The sequence below is a fragment of the Haliotis rubra genome, unplaced genomic scaffold, assembly GCF_003918875.1.
Source record: "Haliotis rubra isolate DU_JTF1 unplaced genomic scaffold, ASM391887v1 Scf632, whole genome shotgun sequence".
In the NCBI taxonomy this organism is placed as follows: Eukaryota; Metazoa; Mollusca; class Gastropoda; order Lepetellida; family Haliotidae; genus Haliotis; species Haliotis rubra.
The window spans coordinates 157,765-183,125 of NW_025767338.1; the positions used below are offsets into that span (position 1 = coordinate 157,765).

A 25,361-nucleotide genomic window follows, 5' to 3' on the forward strand; every position below is an offset into this window, starting at 1 on the left:
TCTGTTGCTATAGGCAACAGATGGAGGAGGGCTGTCTACATCCGTCAACGTCATCATCCTTGTTGATGATGTGAATGAAGCTCCGAAATGTGAGCTGCCAGGAGACTTCACTGTGAATGCCACTGCTTCGCCTAACTTTGTGATCGGCCAGCTCGTCTGCTGGGACACTGACGTGAAGGCTGAGTACAGGAGGCTTATGTATGACGTTCAACCAACAGAGATGGGTGGGTGACACTTGGTCTACTGTAGTTGCACTTGTGTAAAACCAGGACAGATGATAATAATCCATGCAATTCTGTAACATTCAACTCCTTGAAAATCATGTGAAGTGTTCAAGATGTCACTCAATTGTGGGTCAGTGAGCTAGCCTAGTGGTTAATGCGTTTGCTTGCCACGACGAAGACCTGGGTTCTCTTCCCAACATGGGTACAATGTGTGAAGCCCATTTCTGGTGTCCCCTACCATGGTATTGCTGGAATATTGCTAAAAGTGGTGTAAAACATATTCTCCCGCTAACCTTTGGATATAAAGAAGAAAATTACAAATTGATGTCTAATACATACAAAGTCAGAGGGTTAAAGTATTGTCTTGGCTTGTTGGACACATGGCTAAAATTCTTCTGTGTTTTAAATATTGATAAAGTTGCATTGAACCATTCCACAATCACTCATACAACAAAAGACAAAAAGTAAACACATGAAACATCAGATGCTATGTTCCCAACATCTTTTCTTTCAGGTGCCACTTCACTGATCAATGTGTCATCGGAGGGCATTATCAAACTCTTGGATACCATACCATACCAACACGATCGACTATCGTACCAGGTTACCGTTAGCAACGGTAGTCCAGGCAACACTATTGGTCCCTCTGTCACCATCCCAGTGGTGATTGTGTATAACAGTAAGTTGTTAATCTCCTGAAGAAGCTTCTTATCACAATCTTATCATTTCCTTTCTTCCATCCACAGCAGAAGAATACATTTGAAAATAGGATTCGACAACAAAATTACAAATGTTGCAAAACCTTACATACACTGATAACTTAAGGTAAAACACACAGCTATGATAGTTGTAAGAGATATTTATTTCATTGTTCACCAACAAACATGACTGGATGGGTTTTTTTATGAGGTTGGTCAGTCCAAGATGGCCATTGTGAAAGATGATTATTTGGTAAAACCGTTGTCATGGTACACCATGGTCATGTGACAAAGTGGCCAACCATGGTAGAGCATGGTCATTCATCATCATGATCATCTACATCTTCACATTTTGTGTTGCATATATGAATAGGGATAATCCTCGGATTAATGTCAAGGTCATGTGTATTTCAGAGGCGTTTCCTCCCACCTGCAACGTGACAAGTGTGAGTGTCCAGTTCAAGGACACAGACAGTGTCGGGTGTGCGGCCGAGAAGGTCAAATGTACCAACCCCCTGGACAAACTGCTCACTGTCCAGATGACCAACCTCCCGGATAACTTCAGACTGGAGAAGGAGGAGTCTGGAAGATCAATTGCCTTCCGAATGTGTTCCAACAACTCCAACTTCAAGAACAGTGTCGGCAGCCATGACGTAATGACTCTTTTATAGATTTCTTGTTTGGTTTCAATTCTGTTGTAAAATCAAAATTGACATAAAATGCTTAAAATTAGTTTTAGTGCAGAAATATCTTTGAGAGTCTGGTAAGATGCTTCCTTAAAAATAGCCCCGAATAGCTGCAAAATTGCTGATGCGGCTTAAAGCAATATTTACTCAAGAATGGAAGGAAGATAACTCTAAATTTGTTTTTCTTGTCGTCTGCCAGGATAATCTATGTCATCTGAAAATCAAGTATTGGCTAATTGCCTAACTGTGGTCACTGGAACTCTTATTATGGCCAGATACCGTGCTTCAAATAGTTCAAAATTAACATTGAGGTGTTTGGTAAGATACATATGTTGTTCACTGGCCCCACCGGACCCATGTCCCCCTCGTGACCAGTGGACAACGTATGTTATTACCCAGGATAGCCAATACTGCCTGTGAGGTGCAAGAAGGTCAATTGTCATATGACTAGCGCCGCAGTGGACACGGTGGGCTCACATCCTTTTCTAACACTTGAAACCTCTTCTGTGCAGGTATTATTCGGGTGTCAGAGTACTTACTTGCCAGGAATTCTGATTGTTATCAAAAATATCTTTTCAAAGGAGAATAAAATTTGGAAGGCAGTAGAAGCACGATCTATCAAACATTAATAAAATCATGAAAATACCATTTATCTTTGGAATCTTCACCTGATTTTGCTACATTTCCTGATAATGCCTGATTTATTTCAGGTGAAAGTGCTTGTGGAAAATGGTCTTGGCAATGTCACCGTGACCTGGAACGTGGTAGTGGAGGACGTGAATGAAGCGCCACAATTCCAAAACGACAAGTACCATGGAGCCATACCTGAAACCACATCCTTTGGGACAACAATCGCAGTTTTGCAGATCAGCAGTGGATCTTTCAATGAGACAGGGCTGAAAACTGCTGATGGATTGGACATCATCCGCGTGACAGACCCGGACAAACACACGCCACGGCATCAGATCCAAAGGACGGCAGCTACAGGTATGTTATGTGGTACAGATCACAGAGAGAACAGTCTTCAGGTACCCCACACTCACACTTGGTTGGTTGGTTCGAAGTGTGGACCAGACAATCCAGTAATCAACAGCACGAGCATCATTCTACACTATAGGATACGAGGACATGTCAACCAAGTCAGCGAGCCTGACCACCTGATCCCATTAGTCGCCGTTTGCGACAAGCATGGCTTACTGAAGATCAATTCTAACCCGGATCTTCACGGGTCTCTAGATTTATGAAGCATCAAGATGAGGTCATGGCTTCAGCACAAACAGTATTTTTTTCGAATCTGAATTCCGATCTTCTCCGCAGTGATTTCAAAATTAGTCCATATGTGTGTCCCCCCTTAATGTACAGTTGTTGTGAAATATGGATTATGATAATATATTTACGAGTGTATTGTACACACAGATGTATGCGTGGGCTGGTGAAGACCAGTTCTAACCAGATCTTCAAGGGTCTACACTTGTTGTAAGAGACAGGTTGGTACTGACGTGGAGCATGATACCCTGTACTGTGTTTTGAGATGGTAATTTTGTATAGATTAGGCAGTAGGGTAGGCCAGTGGTTAAAGTGTTTGCTTGTAACTCTGAAGGTCTGCGTTTGATTCCACTCATGGGTACAGTGAGTGAAGACCATTCTTGCTGTATCTCCCTGCCGTGATGCTGTTGGAATATTGTTTAAACTGGGAAATCATACTCACTCACTCACGTATGTATGCAACATGTCTGCATGTTCATAAAAGGTTGAGTATATACATGATTTGATAATAACTGATAACTCCAGTGACAAGAGTTGTTCTTCATGACGTCAATCACCAGTTTACACGGTCTTGGTTATATTGTAAGAGATGAATGACAAGGATCTTGTGGTCATAATGTGACAAAGCTGATTGTGTGTCATTGCCGAATCTTTATTGTGTAATTATATATTAGTAGTTGTTCATGTTTCAATGCAAGCACATGTAAAGATGACATGTGAAATTGTATGACACTTCATTCCAGTGTTAAAAAGTGATGCTCATTGTATCAAACACTGGTTCACCTCATCCTGTTCACAGTCCACCTTGATACAGCAGGAATGTTGGTGACAGCACATATAACAACATCCATTGATGATTGCTGGATTATGGGGATAGTACTTTGATGAACACATTTTCCTAACAAATCTGACACATTTTAGAGGTTCACCTACTGCAATGACTGATATGTTGATATATATTACATGATGACAAGCTACTGAGTATCACTCAGTCGCAAATTAGGGTAATTTGTCACATTAGAGTTTAAACGGTTCAGTGAGAAGCTAAACGCAGCATCACCCATTCATGATAAGTGACTTATAATAAGATAATGTGGATGGTATTTTGATGAAGACCCTTGATGAACACATATGAATCAGATTTTGAGATGCCTGTTCACCTACCCTATGATGTTATTGCACAATGACAAGGGGCTATCACCTCATCTCTAATTTAATGGGATTTTACCAAATAATGCATATAAAGAATAAGAAGGTACATTCCAGTTTTTTTATTTCAGGAAAGATTGTTTTTAAGAGCAATCAAACAGCAATAGCTGCCGATAATCTTCCGATCGAGTTCTCTTCGTCCAGCATGTCTGTCTCCTACTTCTCTGTCAGGGGTGACTTGGACGAGTCTGTCAAGTACCAGTTCACCATCGAGGTAAAGTGTATACATGCATTACAAGTTTACTGTCAAACTGGCTTGGACCAGGAAATATGGCCAAGTTGTCCAAGATTTAACACATCTGATCAGATTGCAGTAAAACCATCTTACCAGTTTTGAAGGCACTATTGTGTAAACCCCCATTTAAATATTCTCCTGACAATAACCACGTATGTTGTGAACAAATAGCTTCTGCAGTCAGATCCTTTCAGTCACCTGAATTGTTGTCATCAAATATTATTGCTAAATTTAACAAATCATGGCAACATCTGAAAGGGCCTTTAATATACATGTGATATCAGTTGGGCTTCTGTAAAGTTGTAGTGACTTTCATGGGTAAAGAGTTTCCATTAACATGGGTTACGAATGGTTATTGTAATGCTTAACACTTCTCTAGCTCTTCCAAAGACACCTCACTTCATGTGAATATTCCACCCCTATCCACCCACACTTACACCCACACCAACACCCACACATGTCCGTGTGCCACTTTATTGTTACCTGCAAAAAGCATAGAGTGAGTGAGTGAGTGAGCGAGGTTTTACCTCGCTTTTAGCAATATCCCAGCAATATCGTGGCAGGGGACATCAGAAATGGGCTTCACACATTGTACCCATGTGGGGAGTCGAACCCGGGTCTATGGCATGATGAGTGAACGAGAGTTTCTAGGACTTCAGTCCTGCCCCACAACGAAGCACATGTTTGTTCAAAATTGCCTCTGTTCATCCAGCAGAAAATGGGTACCTGGTGGGATAAGTCATGTGGCTATAACCTTCTAGTGCCTAGCAGACAACTTGGGTTATCCGCTGTAATAATGAGCAGTGCTTTGATTGTTAGCGCCATAAGTATACCTAGTTTGGAGTTTGGCGCTATATAAATGGACACATTATTATAAACCACAAGGCTACCCCAACTGCCCTGCAAAAAGCATAGAAAACATGAGGGGACAACGTGCCCGACTCTAGCACCAACTGAGTTTGTCATATATATTTTTCGTACACATAAATTCTTTAAAACAGCTTATGTGGATCTAATCTGAAGATTTTCCCAAATTGGATTATTGCCTCCATGTTGACTTTGAGATTAACTGTTTTGATACAGTTCAACTCCTTGTAGCAACATTGAGCTATGCTCATATGTACATATATATGTCCCATCCTGGTTCAAATCCCAGGGAGGTTTACTTGTACCTACTCTGTTGCAGGCAGTAGATGGGGGTAATGAGTCAGTATCAGCGATGTACACAGTGGACATCATCGACATCAATGAAGCACCAGCGTGTACTGTGTCTAATCTCACCTTCAATATGAATCTAGTGACAGAGGTGGGCACCAGGATGGAAACATTGTCATGTACAGACCCTGACTATGATATCAACAACACGGTGACTGTTTACACCATGGAAGGGACAGATCAAGGTGAGTTACATTGTTGCTGGCTAGATCAAGTATCCACCAAGGAATTACACTGAGACATGATGGTATATCATTCATTCATTCATTCATTCGTTCATTCATTCATTCATTCATTCATCCATTCATTTTTTTTATTTATTCATTCATTCATTCATTTATTCATTCATTCATTCATTCTTTTTTTGTATTTATTTATTTTTTTTTTTTTTTTATTTGACTAACTGGACCAGAAAACCACAATGAAATAAACCCATGAAAAAAGGATTTATTGACATCTACTCAATTGTTGATGGATTAGAAAAAGCCAGTATATAATGACTCAATACATGTCATCACACCAACCATTAGAACCTTATAGAACTGAGTGCAGACTCTTATAATGATCAAGTTTCCATTAACCGATACCCCATTCAACAGAAGATATATACTGATGATTGGAGGCTTAGATGCTGCTCAGTGTTGTCTCCTATGACCCACTCACTACTTCTACAGCTCTACAGGGATGTTTTAAACCATGCATGTTCTTTCCCAGAGTTTTTCAACATCAGCTCGAGCGGTGTCATCACACTTGGGAGGAGGTTGCCACGAGACAGGGACACCCTCCAGTTGCAGGCCGTGGCAAGTGATGGGGCCAACAGTAGTCTGAAGCATGTAGTCGACATCAGCGTCAATGTTAATCGTAGGTATACTACATCATCAGTCACAATACATGTATTTGAAGCCAGCAGCCAATCTTGCTATGTGAAGGTTAACGCCATTTTGAACAGTGTTCCGGTTACATCACAGCATGTCAGTTTCATGTGGGAGGATGGCAATGATGCAGGTGTCAGATGTTTACCATTTTGTGGAACCCACAAGTATCGGCATGGCGCTGACAATCTTAGAAACATATTGGTACCAAGGATTTGATCTCAAATTCTTAAACTTCTGACATGCCCAGTTTTCTTTTGTAAGACTGATTATTAGCAGAGACCATATAATAAAATATATGTAATTTAATATATAATCTCTGGTAGAGAGGTAATAGTATGTGCTTTCAGCTGGAATTTAATTTGTCTCACGTATTTAGGGTCAAGAGAGAAACAGAAAGTAAAATGCCTTACTCGTCTCTTGAAGTATTTGGCCAGAATAGTCACTGAAATTGGGCAAACATAGGGATACAAATTTGCACAGTGCACATTTTCTGTATTTGTTTGTATGTAGTGACTACTACTTTAAGTATCCAGGAGGAAAGAGTATGACTGGTGTTTGAGATGTTGTACAAGTGGGTATCCGATGTTATTGTACAAGTGGGTATCCGATGTTGTTGTACAAGTGGGTGTTGTCGTGGTGTCAGCATGTATGTGGTGTGTTCCAGGCTCTGTCAGTGCCAGGTGCGAACTTCGTCAGGTAAACCCTCCAGTGTGGATCATCAACAGTGTCATATCCCTGAATGTCATCTGCACCGACCCGACGGCAGATGCGACCAGCACGCTGACGTACACGGAAAGCGGAAACTACACCAGTGGATTTACTCGAGATGGAGACTCGGGGTCGTATAACCTAAGCTACACACAGTCAACTAATGGCACATATTATGTGAGTAGACTGCTCACAGATCAAAATATGTTCTTATTCCATGGGGACTGTACTTGATTAATGTAAGAGACGACTAACGGGACCAGGTGGTCAGATTCGCTGACTTGGTTGACACATGTCATTGTATCCCAGTTGCGTATCTTCAGGGGTTCTTCAAAGCATCTCTGTAACCTGAAACATAAGGGTGATGGAATCCATTGACAGGATTTAGTTGTATGATATGAAGACCGAGTGTTGTCATGCAGAGAGTAGTTAATGTTGCAATGGAGCTGATGCTGTTGATGTTAAGTTAAGGAAATGTCCTGTAGTTGATTGTATTATTCTACAATGTGATGTTGAAGAACGGTATAACAGGATGATAGATATGTCTCATTTTAATCATACTTCAACACTGTTATCTCCAAACTCTGTGCGGACAGAATTCACCCATGACACCTCCTTGTGGTCGAGTACTGAGGCTTTGATGTGTGTCTATTTGTTCTGGTTGGTGCTCGTGCTGTTGACCATTAGATATAACTGCCAAGACACGATTAGTGACATCCAACTATATGACAGACAGCATGAAAAGCACATTAAATACATCTCATCTTGTAGAAACTCATCTTGTACAAGCAGTTACCTCCCTTGTGTCAAGAAGCCATGCAACAACATTCAATCAAGTTCCTTTATCTCATATTTTCTGGAAGTGGTGGTGTAGCCCAGTGGTTAAAGCGTTCACTCATCATGCCAAAGACCTGGGTTTAATTCCCCACATGGGTACAATATGTGAAGCCCATTTCTGGTGTCTCCCGCCATGATATTGCTGGAATATTGCTAAAAGCGGCATAAAACCAAACTCACTCACTCACTCATATTTTATGTTATATTTACACTTTCAGATTGAGATAACGGTTGACAATGGCTTAAAGAATGTAAGCCTCCGTGCTGACATCGGAGTGGTGTACCTGCGATCAACACCAACCTTTGAGCAACTGAAGTACGAGGTGAATGTGACGGAGAATATTGCCGTTGGCGACACCTTTCTGACAGTGCAGGCAGTGACGGGTGGAAACTTTTCAGGCAATATCACATACCAGATTACAGGTACTTTAATCAACAATATCACATACCAGATTACAGGTACTTTAATCAACAATATCACATACCAGATTACAGGTACTTTAATCAACAATATCACATACCAGATTACAGGTACTTTAATCAACAATATCACATACCAGATTACAGGTACTTTAATCAACAATATCACATACCAGATTACAGGTACTTTAATCAACAATCTCACACACAAAGTAAACCAAACTAGCTTTTTCCTTGATTTATATATTCTTGAGGTCATTTTTCTAAGATGCAGGACTATATTTTCTACCCCAATGATCAATAGTCATTCTAAGTAATATTGTTCAGTATGCATTTATTTTCAATCAATCTACATTTCTTTTATTTTGTGCTTTTTACCATTTTAGACAGGCTTGTCCTAGTAACAACAAGAACATGGTTTTACCATCTGAGGCGGGAGACAGAAAAATAACATAATTTCTCTTGAAATTCATATATGGGTGATCCCATTTGGCCGTTGTCACTTTCAGCTATGTACTTGATATTTTTACTTGTCGATTTTTATTTTTTAAAATTTGGTTGCACTGTTTATGATGTAAAAATGTTTCAATAATATGTGATTGGTTTCAGCCTACGAACCAGCCTCTGTGAGCTCGTATTTCCAGGTGAAACCTGAGACGGGTGAGCTGCAGGCCCTGAAGACCTTGAAGGAGTTGCTGATGCAAAGGAGATTTGAAGTCGAGTTGACAGTGCAGGTATTGATGGTTACATTGTGTTACACTGACAGTGCAGGTATTGATGGTTACATTGTGTTACACTGACAGTGCAGGTATTGATGGTTACGTTGTGTTACACTGACAGTGCAGGTATTGATGGTTACATTGTGTTACACTGACAGTGCAGGTATTGATGGTTACATTGTGTTATTGATGATGTTTACATTGTGTTACACTGACAGTGCAGGTATTGATGGTTACATTGTGTTACACTTGTGTTACACATTGTGGTACACTGACAGTGCAGGTATTGATGGTTACATTGTGATTTACACACTGACAGTGCAGGTATTGATGTTTACATTGTGGTACACTGACAGTGCAGGTATTGATGGTTGCACTGTGTTACACTGACAGTGCAGGTATTGATGTTTACATTGTGTTACACTGACAGTGCAGGTATTGATGGTTACATTGTGTTACACTGACAGTGCAGGTATTGATGGTTTCAGTGCAGGTATTGATGGTTACATTGTGTTACACTGACAGTGCAGGTATTGATGGTTACATTGTGTTACACTGACAGTGCAGGTATTGATGGTTACGTTGTGTTACACTGACAGTGCAGGTATTGATGGTTACATTGTGTTACACTGACAGTGCAGGTATTAATGGTTACATTGTGTTACACTGACAGTGCAGGTATTGATGGTTACATTGTGTTACACTGACAGTGCAGGTATTGATGGTTTCACTGTGTACGCTGCTAGCTTAGGTGTTAGTTGTTACATTGTGTTACAAAGGTACCTACAGTCACATTATATAATTACAGGCATGCTGAAGTAGGTGGCATGTAACTTTTCTGAAATATGGTCAATGATAAACTGCAATATCAGTTAAAGCTTTGACATTAAACGTACACAAATCCTTCTCATGTATTACACAATATGCCTGTTTTCTGTATCCAGGCAACAGATACCTTATCGCTCTTGGAGTCTACGGTCAGCATAACCGTCATAATCCAAGAAATCAACATCCCCCCCAACTGTGAGGCCATCCCTGATACGGTGAAGGTCAGCCTCAGCAAGCCTGTTGGTGCACTGGTCCTTAAAGTGAACTGCACCGACGCCAACTTCAGGCCGTCATTGAACCAAGTCAGCTATACCTTGAAAGGTAGTGTTAGAATGCCTACCATATACACCATATGTGCCAATATCTACTGTATGTACTGTCAAATATAATTATATGAGGCGGGCAGCCTAATGGTTAAAGCTTTAACTCGTCACACTGAAGACCCAGGTCCTGCATGGTTACAATGCGTGAAGCCCGCTCTGATGTACCTCGATATTTTTGGAATATTGCTAAAAGCGGTGTAAAACTGAACTCACTCACTCACTTTAATCATAACAAACAAGTTTATAATGAATTGATGAATTCTGCAAAATGTTGTTGTTTTTCTGACCACTGTATGTTTTAGTCAAAATCCATTTAGCAAACAATGGTTGTAATAAAATAAAATGAGTGACCCCTTTGAGAATGTTATAATCTGAAGTTTTTGCTTTAGGATCAAGAAGGTGGTGAATTTAGCTGGAAACCTTTTCTTTAGAAGAGCCCCCAGTGAATGTTAAAGGCACAATGTCACACCACTCTTCTAAAAAAAACCATATTGCATTTCTCTCAATAATGCTACCTATCAGCCTTCAGGGAAGCTACCATCTAATTTATTCCCAAACAAATTAGGTATTTAGATTACCATATTAAATTAAAAAGTTGGAATGAATTTAATTTACTCTAGTACCCTCTACCGGCCGAATATTATTTCAAGCGAACTCATACAGTTATGTCCCTTGGAGCGCTCTTTACGAATATCCTACGCACAAGTATGTTTTGAATCCAGTTCAGCAAACACCAACAACACTGTGTATCACAGTTTTCAATGTACGAAGCAACTGTTTACATTCCATATATGGCAGGCGTTCCCTGTTTGGACCTTATCGATTTCAGGCAAGTTGTCAGGGATGATAAGTCTTTTATTGCATCAATATGAAGCTAAAGTGAGTGCATATGCCCCAATGTGTATAATATAGGCCAAAATATTGTCGAAAATGTGTGACTTTGTGCATTTAATGGCCAGAACAGGTCATTAGTACACTATGCCTGAACGAGGATTTTTGGTTATGATTTCAATCTGGCTAATATTGTGTTGTAATGCATAAACAGTTTTTGTTCATGTTATCAACCATTGGTTTACCTGTAAACAGGCAATTGTGATGATTATCTAGAGTTTGAATATCTGGGATGTAAAACAATTTCCATTGAATTGTTTATTCACTTTTAAATAAAGAGCAGTGAACAAGCCAGAATGACATATCCCATGTCTCTCTAGTTCCAGATGATTACTTTGCTCTGGGCGATGAAGGGAAGATCACCTTGAAGCAGCCGCTGTCTCTCACTACACGCACCTATGCACTGAGGATAGGGATCACGGATGGGCACAGCAACCAGCAAGTCACAGTGGTTATTAGTGTTCAGTGTGAGTTTACATGCCTTTAATTGTCTGTAGCACGTACAGATCACGCTAAGTGGGTCATGTTCCTTAGTATATCAGTGTCTACTGATACAGTATTAGACGTTAGTTAGTGAACATGACTGTTCCCCAGTTCCTAGTGCTGTATTCGCCAGTACGCCTTACTGTTCCCCAGTTATTAGTGCTGTATTCGCCAGTACGCCTTACTGTTCCCTAGTTCCTAATGCTGTTCCCCACTACGCCTTACTGTTCCCATGTTCTTAATGCTGTTCCCCAGTACTCCATACTGTTCCGCAGTTCTAAATGTTGTTCCGCAGTTCTAAATGTTGTTCCGCAGTTCTAAATGTTTTTCTGCAGTTCTAAATGCTGTTCCGCAGTTCTTAACACTGTACCGCACTTCTAATTGTTGCTCCGCAGTTTTAAATGTTGTTCCGCAGTTCGAATTGTTGTTCCGCAGTTTTAAATGTTGTTCCGTAGTTCTAAATACTGTTCCGCAGTTCTAAATGTTTTTCTGCAGTTCTAAATGCTGTTCCCTAGTTCTAAATGTTGTTCAGCAGTTCCTAATATTGTTCCCCAGTATCCCATCTTTTGCCCAGTTCCCAGTCATGTTCCCCAGATCCTAATCTTGTTCTCCAGTGTCACATCTGTTCCCCTGTTCCCAATCCAATCCCTAAATCCTAATGCAGTACCCCTTGTTAGTACCCCATCGTGTTAGAAGGTACCCCATTATGTTGCCCATTACCCCATTCCGTTGCTAGGTACCCAATACTGTTACTCGGTACCCCATGCTGTTGCTAGGTACCCCATGCTTTTGATCAGTACCCCATCCTGTTGCTAGGTATCCCATACTGGTGATCAGTACCCCGTCCTGTTGCTAGGTACCCCATGCTGTTGCGAGGTACCCCATACTGTTGATCAGTACCCCATCCGGTTGCTAGGTACCCCATACTGTTGATCAGTACCCCAATTTGCTGCTAGGTACCCCATACTATTGATCAGTACCTCATTCTGATGCTAGGTATCCCATACTGTTGATCAGTACCCCATCCTGTTGCTAGGTACCCCATCCTGTTGATCAGTACCACATCCTGTTGCTAGGTACCCCGTTCTGCTGCTAGGTACCCCTTACTGTTACCCAGTACCCCATCCTGCTACTAGGTACCCCATTCTGTTGCTCAGTACCCCATTCCGTTGCTAGGTACCCAATACTGTTACTCGGTACCCTATACTTTGATCAGTACCCCATCCTGTTGCTAGGTACCCCATGCTGTTACTCAGTACCCCATACTTTTGATCAGTACCCCATCCTGTTGCTAGGTATCCCATACTGTTGGTAGGTACCCCATGCTGTTGCTAGGTACCCCATACTTTTGATCTGTACCCCATCCTGTTGCTAGGTATCCCATACTGTTGATCAGTACCCCATTCTGGTGCTAGGTACCCCATACTGTTGATCAGAACCCCATCCTGTTGCTAGGTACCCCATACTGGTGATCAGTACCCCATACTGTTGCTAGCTACCCCATGCTGTTGCTAGGTAACCCATGCTTTTGATCAGTACCCCATGCTGTTGCAAGGAACCCCATACTGTTGATCAGTACCCCATCCGGTTGCTAGGTACCCCATACTGTTGATCAGTACCCCATACTGTTGATCAGTATCCCATTCTGTTGCTAGGTATCCCATACTGTTGATCAGTACCCAATCCTGTTGCTAGGTACCCCATACTGTTGCTAGGTACCCCATACTTTTGATCAGTACCCCATACTTTTGATCAGTACCCCATCCTGTTGCTAGGTATCCCATACTGTTGATCAGTACCCCATTCTGCTGCTAGAGACCCCATACTGTTGATCAGTACCCCATCCTGTTGCTAGGTACCCAATACTGTTGATCAGTAACCCATCCTGTTGCTAGGTACCCCAACCTGTTGATCAGTACCACATCCTGTTGCTAGGTACCCCATTCTGTTGATCAGTACCCCATACTGTTGATCAGTACCCCATCCTGTTGCTAGGTACCCCGTACTGTTGATCAGTACCCCATCCTGTTGCTAGGTACCCCATGCTGTTACTCAGTACCCCATACTTTTCATCAGTACCCCATCCTGTTGCTAGGTACCCCATACTGTTGATCAGTACCCCATTCTGCTGCTAGGTACCCCATTATGTTATTCAGTACCCCATCCTGTTGCTAGGTACCCCATACTGTTACTCAGTATCCCATCCTGTTGCTAGGTACCCCATCCTGTTGCTAGGTACCCCATTCTGTTGCTAGGTACCCCATTCTGTTGATCAGTACCCAATTCTGTTGCTTAATGCTCCCCATGATTTTAGCCTGTTGGTTAGAGAATGAACCTACACAGATGCCGGGTCATGAGTTTGCAGGTCTAAAATGTAAAAGGATGTTTGCTTGAGCTGTACACTAAGACAGATAGAGGACTCCGGACAGTACTTTTATAGGATTTAAAGGAAAAGCTGTGATGATTGTGAGGTTAGGCTTCTCATGCTGTTCTTCGATCTAAGTCAAACTGGTTTCAAACCCAAGCAACTACTTAATGACCTACCCATGAATATCCGGGTTAGAATTGATCTTCAGCAACCCATGCTTGTCGTAAGAGGCGACTAACAGGGTCAGGTGGTCAGGCTCGCTGACTTGGTTTACACATGTCATCATAACCCAATTGTGTAGATCGATGTTCATGCTGTTGATCACTGGATTGTCTGGTCCAGACTCGATTATTTACAAACCGCTGCCATATAGCTGGAATATGGCTGAGTACGGTGTTAAACAACCAACCAACCAAACAACCAAATTCATGACCTGCTTATTACAACAAATGTTTCTAGATGCCGCCTGAGAGATATTCAAGTTTTAAATCTTTTTGAAACAGAATGCTTTGTTGCAACATTTATCTTTGGTTTTTCAGTGACGCAGAATTTCACGATCAAGCTGGTAAAAACTACAACCACGTCCATCCAGATGCAGTGGAGATTTGTGCGAGCTGATTACATCAGCATTGTCAACCGCTTCATTGTGGAGTACCAGGGTGGAGACAAGGTGTACCCTCCCAAAGTTGAAGTGGAGAAGAAAAATGGAACAGACTTGACTGGTCTCCAGCCCGGAACCATTCATGTCATCTCTGTCAAGGCTGAGACAATATTTGGCAATGCCACTTCAAACACCTTGACAGACAGTACAAGAGGTGAGATTATACCATCACCTGTCGTGTAAAATTTCATTGAAGTTATTGCACTCATTCTATACAATATTTCGATACTAGTATCATTTCTGTAATAGTGGAGCAGATTAAATTGTTCTTGAACATCACTCTACACATGCACACACCACCATAAAACAAAGTTTGAATCATTGACTTTACCAGCCTGTGGGTTTTGGAAGTATGAAAGTTGTATAATCTGGTAATGACCACTTGTTTGTGGCAGATGTTCCTGTGCTGACCAAGATGACCGTGAGGTACAAGGACAAGAACACAGAGTGGAAGGCGGATTTCAACAACCTTACCTCCAATGCCTCCAAGATGTACATAAGTACAGCTGAAACCAATGTAAGCATTATGCTCAGTCACACTCCACACACCCACACCTCAACACACACCCACACCTCAACACACACCCTCACTCCCTACTCTCTCTTTTTCTCTCTCTCTCTCTCTCACACACACACACACACCAAATCAACAAAAAACACCCGCACATACACTCTCTCTGTCTCTCTCTCTGTGTATATCTGCCTCTCTCTCTCTCTCTGTCTGTCTCTCTCTCTCTCTCTCTCTCTGTCTGTCTGTCTCTCTCTCTCTCTCTCTCTCACACACTCTCTCTCACACTGTCTCTCTCACTCTCTCTCACACACACACTCTCTCTCACCCGTTTTCATGAGAGTTCTAATGGTCATAAACTTTCAGGACAAAAGGGGGGGGGGAGTGTGAGCAGCCCTGCACAACCCCCCAGTCCCCTCTGGATTCGCCCATGTACAGTAACTGTGTAATAATTAAGTTTACCTGTTTCAGTTGAAGATGGGTCTTAAAGCTGTCACTGGATTGCATGAAGTAAAAGTTATTGGTCTGAGGTAAACTAACGAAGTATTACACTTCATTATTCATCAATAATATTGTACAGTTAAGTGTGTATTTGCACATACATAGATACAGAGAGGTGGGATGCACAAAAACACTCCTCACCTCGTGCATCTGGTAGAACTATAGAAAGTGTATGAAACACATGTTATAACAATTATTGACATGTATGAAAATAACTGACTTTCAAGTGTGAGCAATTGTTTGTATACGTGTTTGCAAAACATGCCGTATGCCAATTGTAAGCGTATCCTCCTCTTTCTAAAAGCTCGGGCGGTGGGGTTACTAGCTTCGTGGTTAAAGCGTTCACTCATCATGCCAAAGACCTGGGTTTGATTCCCCACATGGGTTCAACGTGTGAAGCCCATGTCTGGCATCCCCTGCCGTGATAGTGTTGGAATATTGCTAAAAGTGGCGTAAAACCATACTCACTCACTCCTAAGAGCTGTACCCTTGTAAAAGTGCATGTATTTGTGAATGTGATTGTTATTTTGTGCATACAGCTCAGGGAGTGTTTTGGTTGATGCTATCGTGGCCGTCAACCAAACCGGGAACATCAACAACGCTGAAAGAGATTTCCGGAATGCTGTCAACACTGGGCAACTCGGCACTCAAAGTGTCGATGCAGGCTTTGTGGATGTTAAGAATGGAGGTCTGTGGAAATAGTTCCATATTAATCCTTTAAGAACTAAATAACTAATAATACATTCATTTCTCCTGCTTTGATAAGATCCAATTGCTTACAGCATCATGCTGAAAGGAATAATTAACTTGAAAGTGAAATAGTTTTTATAAATAACTGGAGAACAGAACGTTTTTTTAACTGAAGATTATTTGAAGATGAAAGTGAAATAGTATTTAATAAAATGCAGTAGAAACAAAGTAAATAACTGGAGAACAGGATGTTTTATAATAGTTATTTTTCCGATGACTTTTTCCCATGGCTTTTTTTCCCAGGACTTTTTTCCAGGACTTTTTTTCTATAAATTTTTTTCCGATCACCTCCTTAACGCATAATGTGTTTTTACAGGAAAGTTAATTATGAAAACATTCGCAAATTGATGTATCTTCAGTTTAAAATTGATGACGAAATCCTTTAACAAAAATTATATATGGTCTTATATAAATTCATGACAGTTTCTTACTTTAAAGTATTCCATTTCAATGTCACATATGTTCTCGTCACGATTTGGCTGAAATATTGCCGATGTGACGTTAAATAATAACTCAATCACTCACTCTTACATAAAGTTATCCTACTCACAATTTCAGACAAGTATGCAGTGATAACGTCCATGAAGCTTGGTTCAGGCGACGATACTGTGAGCGAGGATGCGAACGTTTCCGTGGAGTGTGTGTTCCGACTGGTGGGTGACAATCCCCCACCTACAGTCAAGTGGAGATTAAATGACAAGGCCATATCTGCTACTTCCTCCGGCAAATATACACCCAGCATCACCCCACTGGACACTGATGTGTTCGGACATGTCGCTAGGCTTAGTATCATCTCTGTTGGATCTCAAGACAATGGTATGTTTTGAACTGAACATTTGGTATTTAAATTTTGCATTGCAAGTTGAAGTTGTTGAGTACAAGAGTATGTTCTTATTTGGTTTAAACTGACAGAATCAGGGCCAAACTTATAGAATCCATTTAAAGGTCACATGCAATGTAAAACAACTTTGTAGATTCTGATACCTTTCGGTATGGACTTACCGACACAAATCATCAAAAATGCAAATTCAACTTATAAAGTTGAAAAATAACGGGATGAAAAAAACGCTCAAAATCGGAGTTCAAACGATTCGCTAATTTTCCCCCAGCGCTTGGGGAGAAAGTGGTTTCAACAGCTGGGCTGCGCTCATAGCACATGCGCAGTGAAATAGGTTCGCGCAGCTTGGAAGCGGGTTGTCCGGTGAATACTCGGTGAAGGCTCTGGTGTGAGCTATTTTTCAAATGTTTTGTTGATATTTCACAGGCGCGAGCTTTTTATATGTTATGACAGTAGATTACCGATTTAACTGTTTATATGATTTCATTTGTCTATTTCACCACACGTTCTTCTTACCGAGTCACTTTCTCAGTTCGATACTTAAAAGCAATGCCATTATTTAGTGTTGACAGAATTTCTAACTGTGATATAGATATGTCGTTGTCACAGACAAAACTCAATGTCTGTTTATTGACACCTATGTGCCTGCCTGCCTGTCTGCTAATGACAATATTCAATACACAACTTCGATCACTGACCACATGCAATTTGAACTTAACACCTATCAGGTTATCGAGTTCGGTCTCTGTCACATTATGTAATTGCACTGACAGGCAGGTGTGATACTTGAACACATGACATGTTATGATGTCTGTTGATTGCAAAATATTATACACAAAAAATGAGAATGTATTTACAAAACCCAACATCTATATATAGACACACACAATGAGCCGTGAGAGCATCTGCAAATGAACCAGCTGTTACACTTGAGTGCTCACCCAACCGCTCTGACTGGGTTCGGTATCCCGGCTGCTTCGTTTCTTGGGAAGGAAACCCAAGTTCAAAATATTGCACTTTTGATTTGCGATTGTACACTTATAATTTTGTTTATATGTTTTTCATAATCAGCAATGTATATTATATGTCATGAATAAGATAATTGTGTTTTAATTATGTTTGATTTTTTGGTTGCATGTGACCTTTAACAATCATTTGGTTAGGGGGTTATTACTATTAGATAGTGCAGGTACATTCAGAATATACATATAAAAAGACAAATATTGTTGTTAAGATCAAGAATGTTATAAGTGAGAGAGTGACTTTGGTTTTATGCCACTTTTAGCAATATTCCACTGATATCATGGCAGGAGACACCAAATCAAACCTGGGAATCGAACCTGGGTTTTCCGCGTAACAAGCAAACGCTTTAACTACTAGGCTAACCCACCGCCCCAAGGGTTATGAACTCACAGTAGCAGATCCTGGGTGGGGAGTCTAGGGGTTGTTACCCCTTGTTTAAAATTACATCTGATGACATTTTGAATCAGGGCTTTAAGTACCATGATAACATGTTGAACTGAGTGCTGTTGTACAAAGCGATCTTAGCGCTAAGAAGACCGTAACTCCCATACCTTAACATAGACTTAAGGTAGCCTTAGCGCTAAGGTTGTTTTGTACAAGACCCAGGCTGTTAAGGGAAATTGAAATTGATGTTTGTGAATTTAGGGGTAGCCCTAAAATTGGATGTTTACTATCACAAGGGGACCAAGTAAACAAAATAGTGGTCCCTTGAATGTGTCATAAATGTAGTTTATTTTACATAATGTTTTGAAAATGGAAATCATAAGAGGCACTCACCACTCAAACAAGGAATTTAGAAACTGATTAGCTGATTAGAAAGTTCACCTGAGGTGGCCCTCCTAAATGAGTTCATTGGGGTTTGGAAAAGCTGGCACACTATTTAAAAGCTAGTAGATAAAATTTGAAAGAGTTTGAGAAGCATATTTTTACTAATTGTTTTTTTCCCGTCCAATTTGGCTAGGGTATGAAGCTGACTGCAGTCTAAAGCATCATTCATAAATTCTTTTTTATTATTACACTCAGTGAGTAACATAATTAAAGTACATTCAAAATACAGTCTAAATCAGGGCAGTAACAATTCTAGATGATGAATTGGCACTTGTATCAAGATAAACATTGACACTGGGAATAACAGCTGATCAGCTAACACAGCCGATCTAAACATATACAAATAGCAATATAAAAGATACAGATTAAATGAAATCATTCATAAATTCACCCAACATGAACACAACCATAAACTCATCCATGATCTCAAACCTGAACACCAACATACACTCGCCCATGAACTCACTCATAAACTCACCTATGAACTTACAAATGACCTCATGAAGATACTCATGAACTGCATTTTGTGTTTTTTTCACAGGTACATACAAGTGTGAGCTGAAGTCTGGTAACCTTTCAGAGCATCGTTCATTATCTGTGTTAGTACTACAAAAGCCTGCAGTTAAACTGGAACCTCTGACCAACTTTGTGAAATCCCAGACTGCGGTAGAGCTCAACTGTACCATGGTGTCAGGGGAAGTCCAGAATGTGGTATTTAGGTGGTACAGAGACAACAACCTCATCTCCAACCCACCAGGTAAAACAACAGTCTTCAGCCTTGCCTATATTCCATTCTATAACCTTCAGCAGAGGTTACTGTAAGTGCAATGCCTGGAATGGGGTTGCCTCCCTTAGCTTGAAAAGGATATGTTGGTCAATTACTTGAATATTAGATTCCTCTCATTAATGATCGTAATTTTGTGAGTGCAACACTTCTGCTTGTGGGTTTCACTAAAGTGGTACCCATCTATGACATTTCTGTACAATGACACAATTGTCTTCGGACATGCTGACATAATTATCTTTGGAAACACTGACACAGTGACCTCTGACATGCTGACACAGTGACCTCTGACATGCTGACACAGTGACCTCTGACATGCTGACACAGTGACCTCTGACATGCTGACACAGTGACCTCCCTCCGACATGCTGACAGTGACCTCCCTGACATGCTGACACAGTGCTGACACTGACACAGTGACCTCTGACTGACATGCTGACACAGTGCTGACACAGTGACCTCTGACATGCTGACACAGTGACCTCACATGTGACTCTGACATGCTGACACAGTGACCTCCTGACATGCTGACACAGTGACCTCCCTGACATGCTGACACAGTGACCTCCCTGACATGCTGACACAGTGACCTCTGACATGCTGACACAGTGACCATGCTGACAGTGACCTCTGACATGCTGACACAGTGACCTCCCTGACATGCAGACACAGTGACCTCTGACATGCAGACATAGTGACCTCCCTGACATGCTGACACAGTGACCTCTGACATGCAGACACAGTGACCTTTGACATGCTGACACACAGACCTCTCACATGCAGACACAGTGACCTCTCTGACATACTGACACAGTGACCTCTCTGACATGCTGACACAGTGACCTCTGACATGCTGACACAGTGACCTCTGACATGCTGACACAGTGACCTCTGACATGCTGACACAGTGACCTCTCTGACATGCTGACACAGTGACCTCTGACATGCTGACACAGTGACCTCTGACATGCTGACACAGTGACCTCTCTGACATGCTGACACAGTGACCTCTGACATGCAGACACAGTGACCTCTCTGACATGCTGACACAGTGACCTCTGACATGCAGACACAGTGACCTCTGACATGCTGACACAGTGACCTCCCTGACATGCAGACACAGTGACCTCCCTGACATGCTGACACAGTGACCTCTGACATGCTGACACCTCTGACATGCTGACAGTGAGTGACCTCTGACATGCAGACACAGTGACCTCCCTGACATGCTGACACAGTGACCTCTGACATGCTGACACAGTGACCTCTGACATGCAGACACAGTGACCTCTGACATGCTGACACAGTGACCTCTGACATGCAGACACAGTGACCTCCCTGACATGCTGACACAGTGACCTCTGACATGCTGACACAGTGACCTCTGACATGCTGACACAGTGACCTCTGACATGCTGACACAGTGACCTCTGACATGCTGACACCATTACCGTCTGACATCATTCAGTTCAACAAAAATAATTCAACAATTTGTATAAACTAATTATGATGTTATTTCCAGTGGTGAAGGTTTCCCCCACGAAGGAAATACTAAAGATCGACCGAGCACTGTCTGACAGCACCTTCTCCTGCAGGGTGATGAACAGAGCGGGCACCACAACCAGCCACACCGCGACCATCAAGGTCGTTAGGAGCAGTGAGTAGATCCACCTGTTGTACATTGGGGAAATACTTGACTGTCGGATGTATTCATATAGGGAGTTATTGTGTCAGAGACAGTGTCTAGTTTTAATGATATTGGTAGTCTTGTATCAATTTTTGACACTTTTTAAAGTTACAAGATTTTACATGTGTGAGCATTTGATCAAAATGATGTCATTGTTCCCGTTTGTGAGTAACGGGAGCTAACTCTTATGTAATATCACTCCATCACTTGGAACTACTGGAACTATTTGCTTATTTCTGTAAATGAGTTTTGTAACACTTTAACTAGGTCAGTATCCATGTCGAAGCTACATACTATGTCAAACAGGCGGCAGTGTATAGTCTGTGGTCAAAATGGTCAAATGTTTTTCAAATCTTCTATCAACAGGTGTGAAAACCTGTAACCAGTCCCACGATTCACAAGGGACATTATGGATGTCCTCTCCTGTTGGTGAAACTATAACGATGAACTGTCCTCACGGTTACCAAGGTAACAGACATTGATGTATCTGTCTTGTCAGGAATGACAGATCACTGTGCAGGGCTGGTTAGATCTGAATCACAAAGCTGTTCTGTTTGTTTTAAAACAGAGACCTCTAGATAATATAGTCAGGAGCAAACATACAAGTGATTGATATTGTGAACATCATTCCATTGTGTCAGTGAACAATAACATGCAAGCAACCAGGCCCCCTTCCTGACCACACGGGTAGCCTAGAGGTTAAAGCGTTCGCTCGTCACGCCAAAGACCTGGGTTTGATTCCCCACATGGGTGTCCCACGCCGTCATATTGCTGGAATATTGCTGAAAGTGGCGTGAAACTAAACTCTGGCAGTTAATCCTGACCATCCGATCCAAGTTTATTTTTCTCATGTTACAAGCGTCTTCTGCTCAAGACCAGTTCTGACACCAGGAATCACCACTTGAGTCATCATTTAAGGTGGCATTTATCAGTAGTAGAGGATGAAAATATATACTGTTACATTTAGTAATACTTGTGATCAGATGAGCTCCATAAGCTAAAACTGACCATTCACCTAAATACGATAAGAGGACCTGTAGGACTATAGGGGTCATGTTTTAAGGATTATATAGATTATATACTGAGGGAAATAAATAAAGGGAACACTACTTCATCGCAGTGTTCCTCTATTTATTCTCAGATTCGCACCCACAGTGCCATACAAAGCGTGCGAAGAAACCTGGAAAAGAATAAAGGAACACTTGTGCTTTCATGTGTTCCCTTATTTGTTTCCCTCAGTATATGTTGGTAACTTGTCTACAGGATTGGTCCAGAGAGTGTGCAGTAGTGCTGGGCAGTGGCAGAGAGCTGACTACACTGGGTGCCGGCTTGAGACACTGGTGGCCCTTCAGGATCAGGTAGAGAGGGGAGATATATGTTTCCATAGAGAATGGAGATAATTGTTTCCATAGAGAGGGGAGATATTTGGTTCCATAGAGAGGGGAGATATTTGGTTCCATAGAGGGGGGAGATTTTAGGTTCCATAGTGAGGGGAGATATTTGGTTTCCCTAAGGGGTGGATATTTGGTTCTATAGAGGAGTGATATTTGGCTACCTGGAAGGGTATTGGTTCCATAGTGAGGGGAGATAATTGGTCCCCAAGAGAGGGGAGATATTTGGTTCCATAGAGCGGGGAGATATTTGGTTCCATAGAAGAATGATATTTGGCTACCTGAAAGGGTATTGGTTCCATAGTGAGGGGAAATAATTAGTCCCCAAGAGAGGGGAGATATTTGGTTTCATAGAGATATTTGGATAACTAGTCTCTCATTATCTAGAAGCACTGTGTATTTTGATACCCTGTGGGAAGTGCATTACTGGTTACCTAGTTACAGAGAGTGTATTTTTAGTAACTATATAAAGCTGCAGCAAAATCTTTTTTACTTATATAAAGCTGAACACCATAGAGACTGGGTTCGAGATAACAGATGCTGACTCTGTTGTGAGTCAACTAAAGGATGTGACAGAAAACAACCAGCTGGTGGCGGGTGACGTGGACGCCTCCATCAACATCATCAACCAAGTTGTCAGCATTGCGCAGACACAGACGGCAGTGAAGAAGGAGCTAGTCAAGGTATCACGTGATAGCACTCTGCCACAGATACACTCTCCTTACTAACACCATTGAAAATACTTACATATTGGTACTGTATAATAATTCAAAACATCAGATTTGATCATTTTGATAATTTGAACAAGATTCATGATGCAGGGTTGGAAAAAATAACAGTATTTTATCCTGCATATTGAGTGAGTGAGTGAGTTTTGGTTTTACGCAGCTTTTAGCAATATTCCAGGAATATCACGGCGGGAGACACCAGAACTGGGCCCCGTATATTGATAACGCTATTCACAACTGTAAAATCAAATTAAGTGTTTATTGTATGGAGGCCATGAGCTCAGTAGTTCAAGAGTATACAATACAGTACAAGAGTATTATATATATAGAATCCTGTGTTTGATTCCAGGATGTGGTGGAGAGTGCCAGCAATATGTTGAACACCGCTAACAAGACGGTGTGGGAGGACCTTCACAATGAGGTGAGGCTTGTCAAACTTGGAGATAACCGTTATGATCTGTAACGTGTGGGTTTGTTTGAGAATTTCATTCCTTGGCATCAAATATTCAATACCACCAGCAAATACACACCGTAATGTTCATCAGTATTGTAAAAATCGTCAGTTTTCGTTCCTTCAAAAGTGTCAACAGCCCATGAGTTTTGCATGTCAATGGTATTGTTTAGATCATCCATAAAACCCTAACAGGTTCAGCTTATTCTGCATCATAATGTAACTTGCTTAGTCTGAAAATATTTTGTCATATAATGTGACATTGTTTTTCTCCAGAATGTAGAAGCATGATATTATGATCTCTAAAATGTAATTTGCAAATACTCAAATGTAGTCTCGCTCAGTGTCTCAAAAGTGAATATAATTGCAATGTCATGGAATACATATTCAAGAGGGCATCAGATATACCGATGAAGTTTCCCTGGTTACTGCATGACATGTCATCCTGTCATGTTGCAGAACAAGCAGGGTGTCACATCCTTGCTGAAGACGCTGGACAGTGTGGGTCAACTGGCCAGTGAGAAAACCAACCCCTCAAGCAATGATCAGAGCCTTACCATCATCACCGCCAATAATATAGGTACTATATACAACAGTGACAGATGCAGGAAGGGGGCAGGGGATTTGGCACTAGGTCCTAGTCAAAAAGGCTGCATGACAAAAGGGCCCCAAAATGGAAAAGTCAAAAGGGCGTCAAGAAAGTCAAAAGGGCCTCAAATCCCCAGTCCAAAGGGCTGCATCAAAAAGTCAAAAGGGACGCATCAAAAGTCAAAGGGGCAACATCAAAAAGTCAAAAGGGCCTCAGATCCCTAGTCCAAAGGGCCCCATGTACAAAAAATGTGATGCGGCCCTTTTGAGTAGGGGTTTGCGGCCCTTTTGACTTTCATACGACTCATCTGACTTACAATTTTGTGGCCCTTTTGACTTTTCCGTTTTGCGGCCCTTTTGACTTTTCCGTTTTGCGGCCCTTTTGACTTTTCCGTTTTGCGGCCCTTTTGACCTTTCCGTTTTGCGGCCCTTTTGGCTTTTCCGTTTTGTGGCCCTTTTGACTTGTTATCCTTATGGCACTTACAGGTCCCATGTTGTCACTGCTACATTCTTTAATGCATATAATCGATAATAGTATAATACAGTCACTGGACCAAAGATCCCATATCTTCTTTCTGAAAGGAAAGGATACATTTTTCAGTACCATACTATCAGTATCTGACAAATTTTAAAGAAGT

The 25,361-nt window shown here is 41.4% G+C and overlaps 1 protein-coding gene across 4 annotated transcripts in view; it reads left to right on the plus strand.

The window, feature by feature from the left end:
- LOC124256630 overlaps positions 1-25,361 on the plus strand; it is a 125,023-nt gene that overhangs the window by 60,705 nt on the left and 38,957 nt on the right. For all 4 annotated transcript variants that reach the window (XM_046690604.1, XM_046690605.1, XM_046690606.1 and 1 more), the window contains exons 17-40: positions 14-224; positions 739-903; positions 1,337-1,575; positions 2,319-2,595; positions 4,155-4,297; positions 5,505-5,718; positions 6,248-6,394; positions 7,073-7,293; positions 8,172-8,376; positions 8,983-9,107; positions 10,037-10,241; positions 11,455-11,601; positions 14,525-14,800; positions 15,042-15,163; positions 15,626-15,684; positions 16,195-16,343; positions 16,964-17,221; positions 19,636-19,851; positions 21,401-21,535; positions 21,932-22,033; positions 22,829-22,923; positions 23,460-23,639; positions 24,034-24,105; positions 24,595-24,715. In XM_046690604.1, coding sequence (XP_046546560.1) covers positions 14-224; positions 739-903; positions 1,337-1,575; positions 2,319-2,595; positions 4,155-4,297; positions 5,505-5,718; positions 6,248-6,394; positions 7,073-7,293; positions 8,172-8,376; positions 8,983-9,107; positions 10,037-10,241; positions 11,455-11,601; positions 14,525-14,800; positions 15,042-15,163; positions 15,626-15,684; positions 16,195-16,343; positions 16,964-17,221; positions 19,636-19,851; positions 21,401-21,535; positions 21,932-22,033; positions 22,829-22,923; positions 23,460-23,639; positions 24,034-24,105; positions 24,595-24,715 — 4,084 coding nt within the window. The remainder of the gene's footprint in view (positions 1-13; positions 225-738; positions 904-1,336; positions 1,576-2,318; positions 2,596-4,154; positions 4,298-5,504; positions 5,719-6,247; positions 6,395-7,072; positions 7,294-8,171; positions 8,377-8,982; positions 9,108-10,036; positions 10,242-11,454; positions 11,602-14,524; positions 14,801-15,041; positions 15,164-15,625; positions 15,685-16,194; positions 16,344-16,963; positions 17,222-19,635; positions 19,852-21,400; positions 21,536-21,931; positions 22,034-22,828; positions 22,924-23,459; positions 23,640-24,033; positions 24,106-24,594; positions 24,716-25,361) is intronic.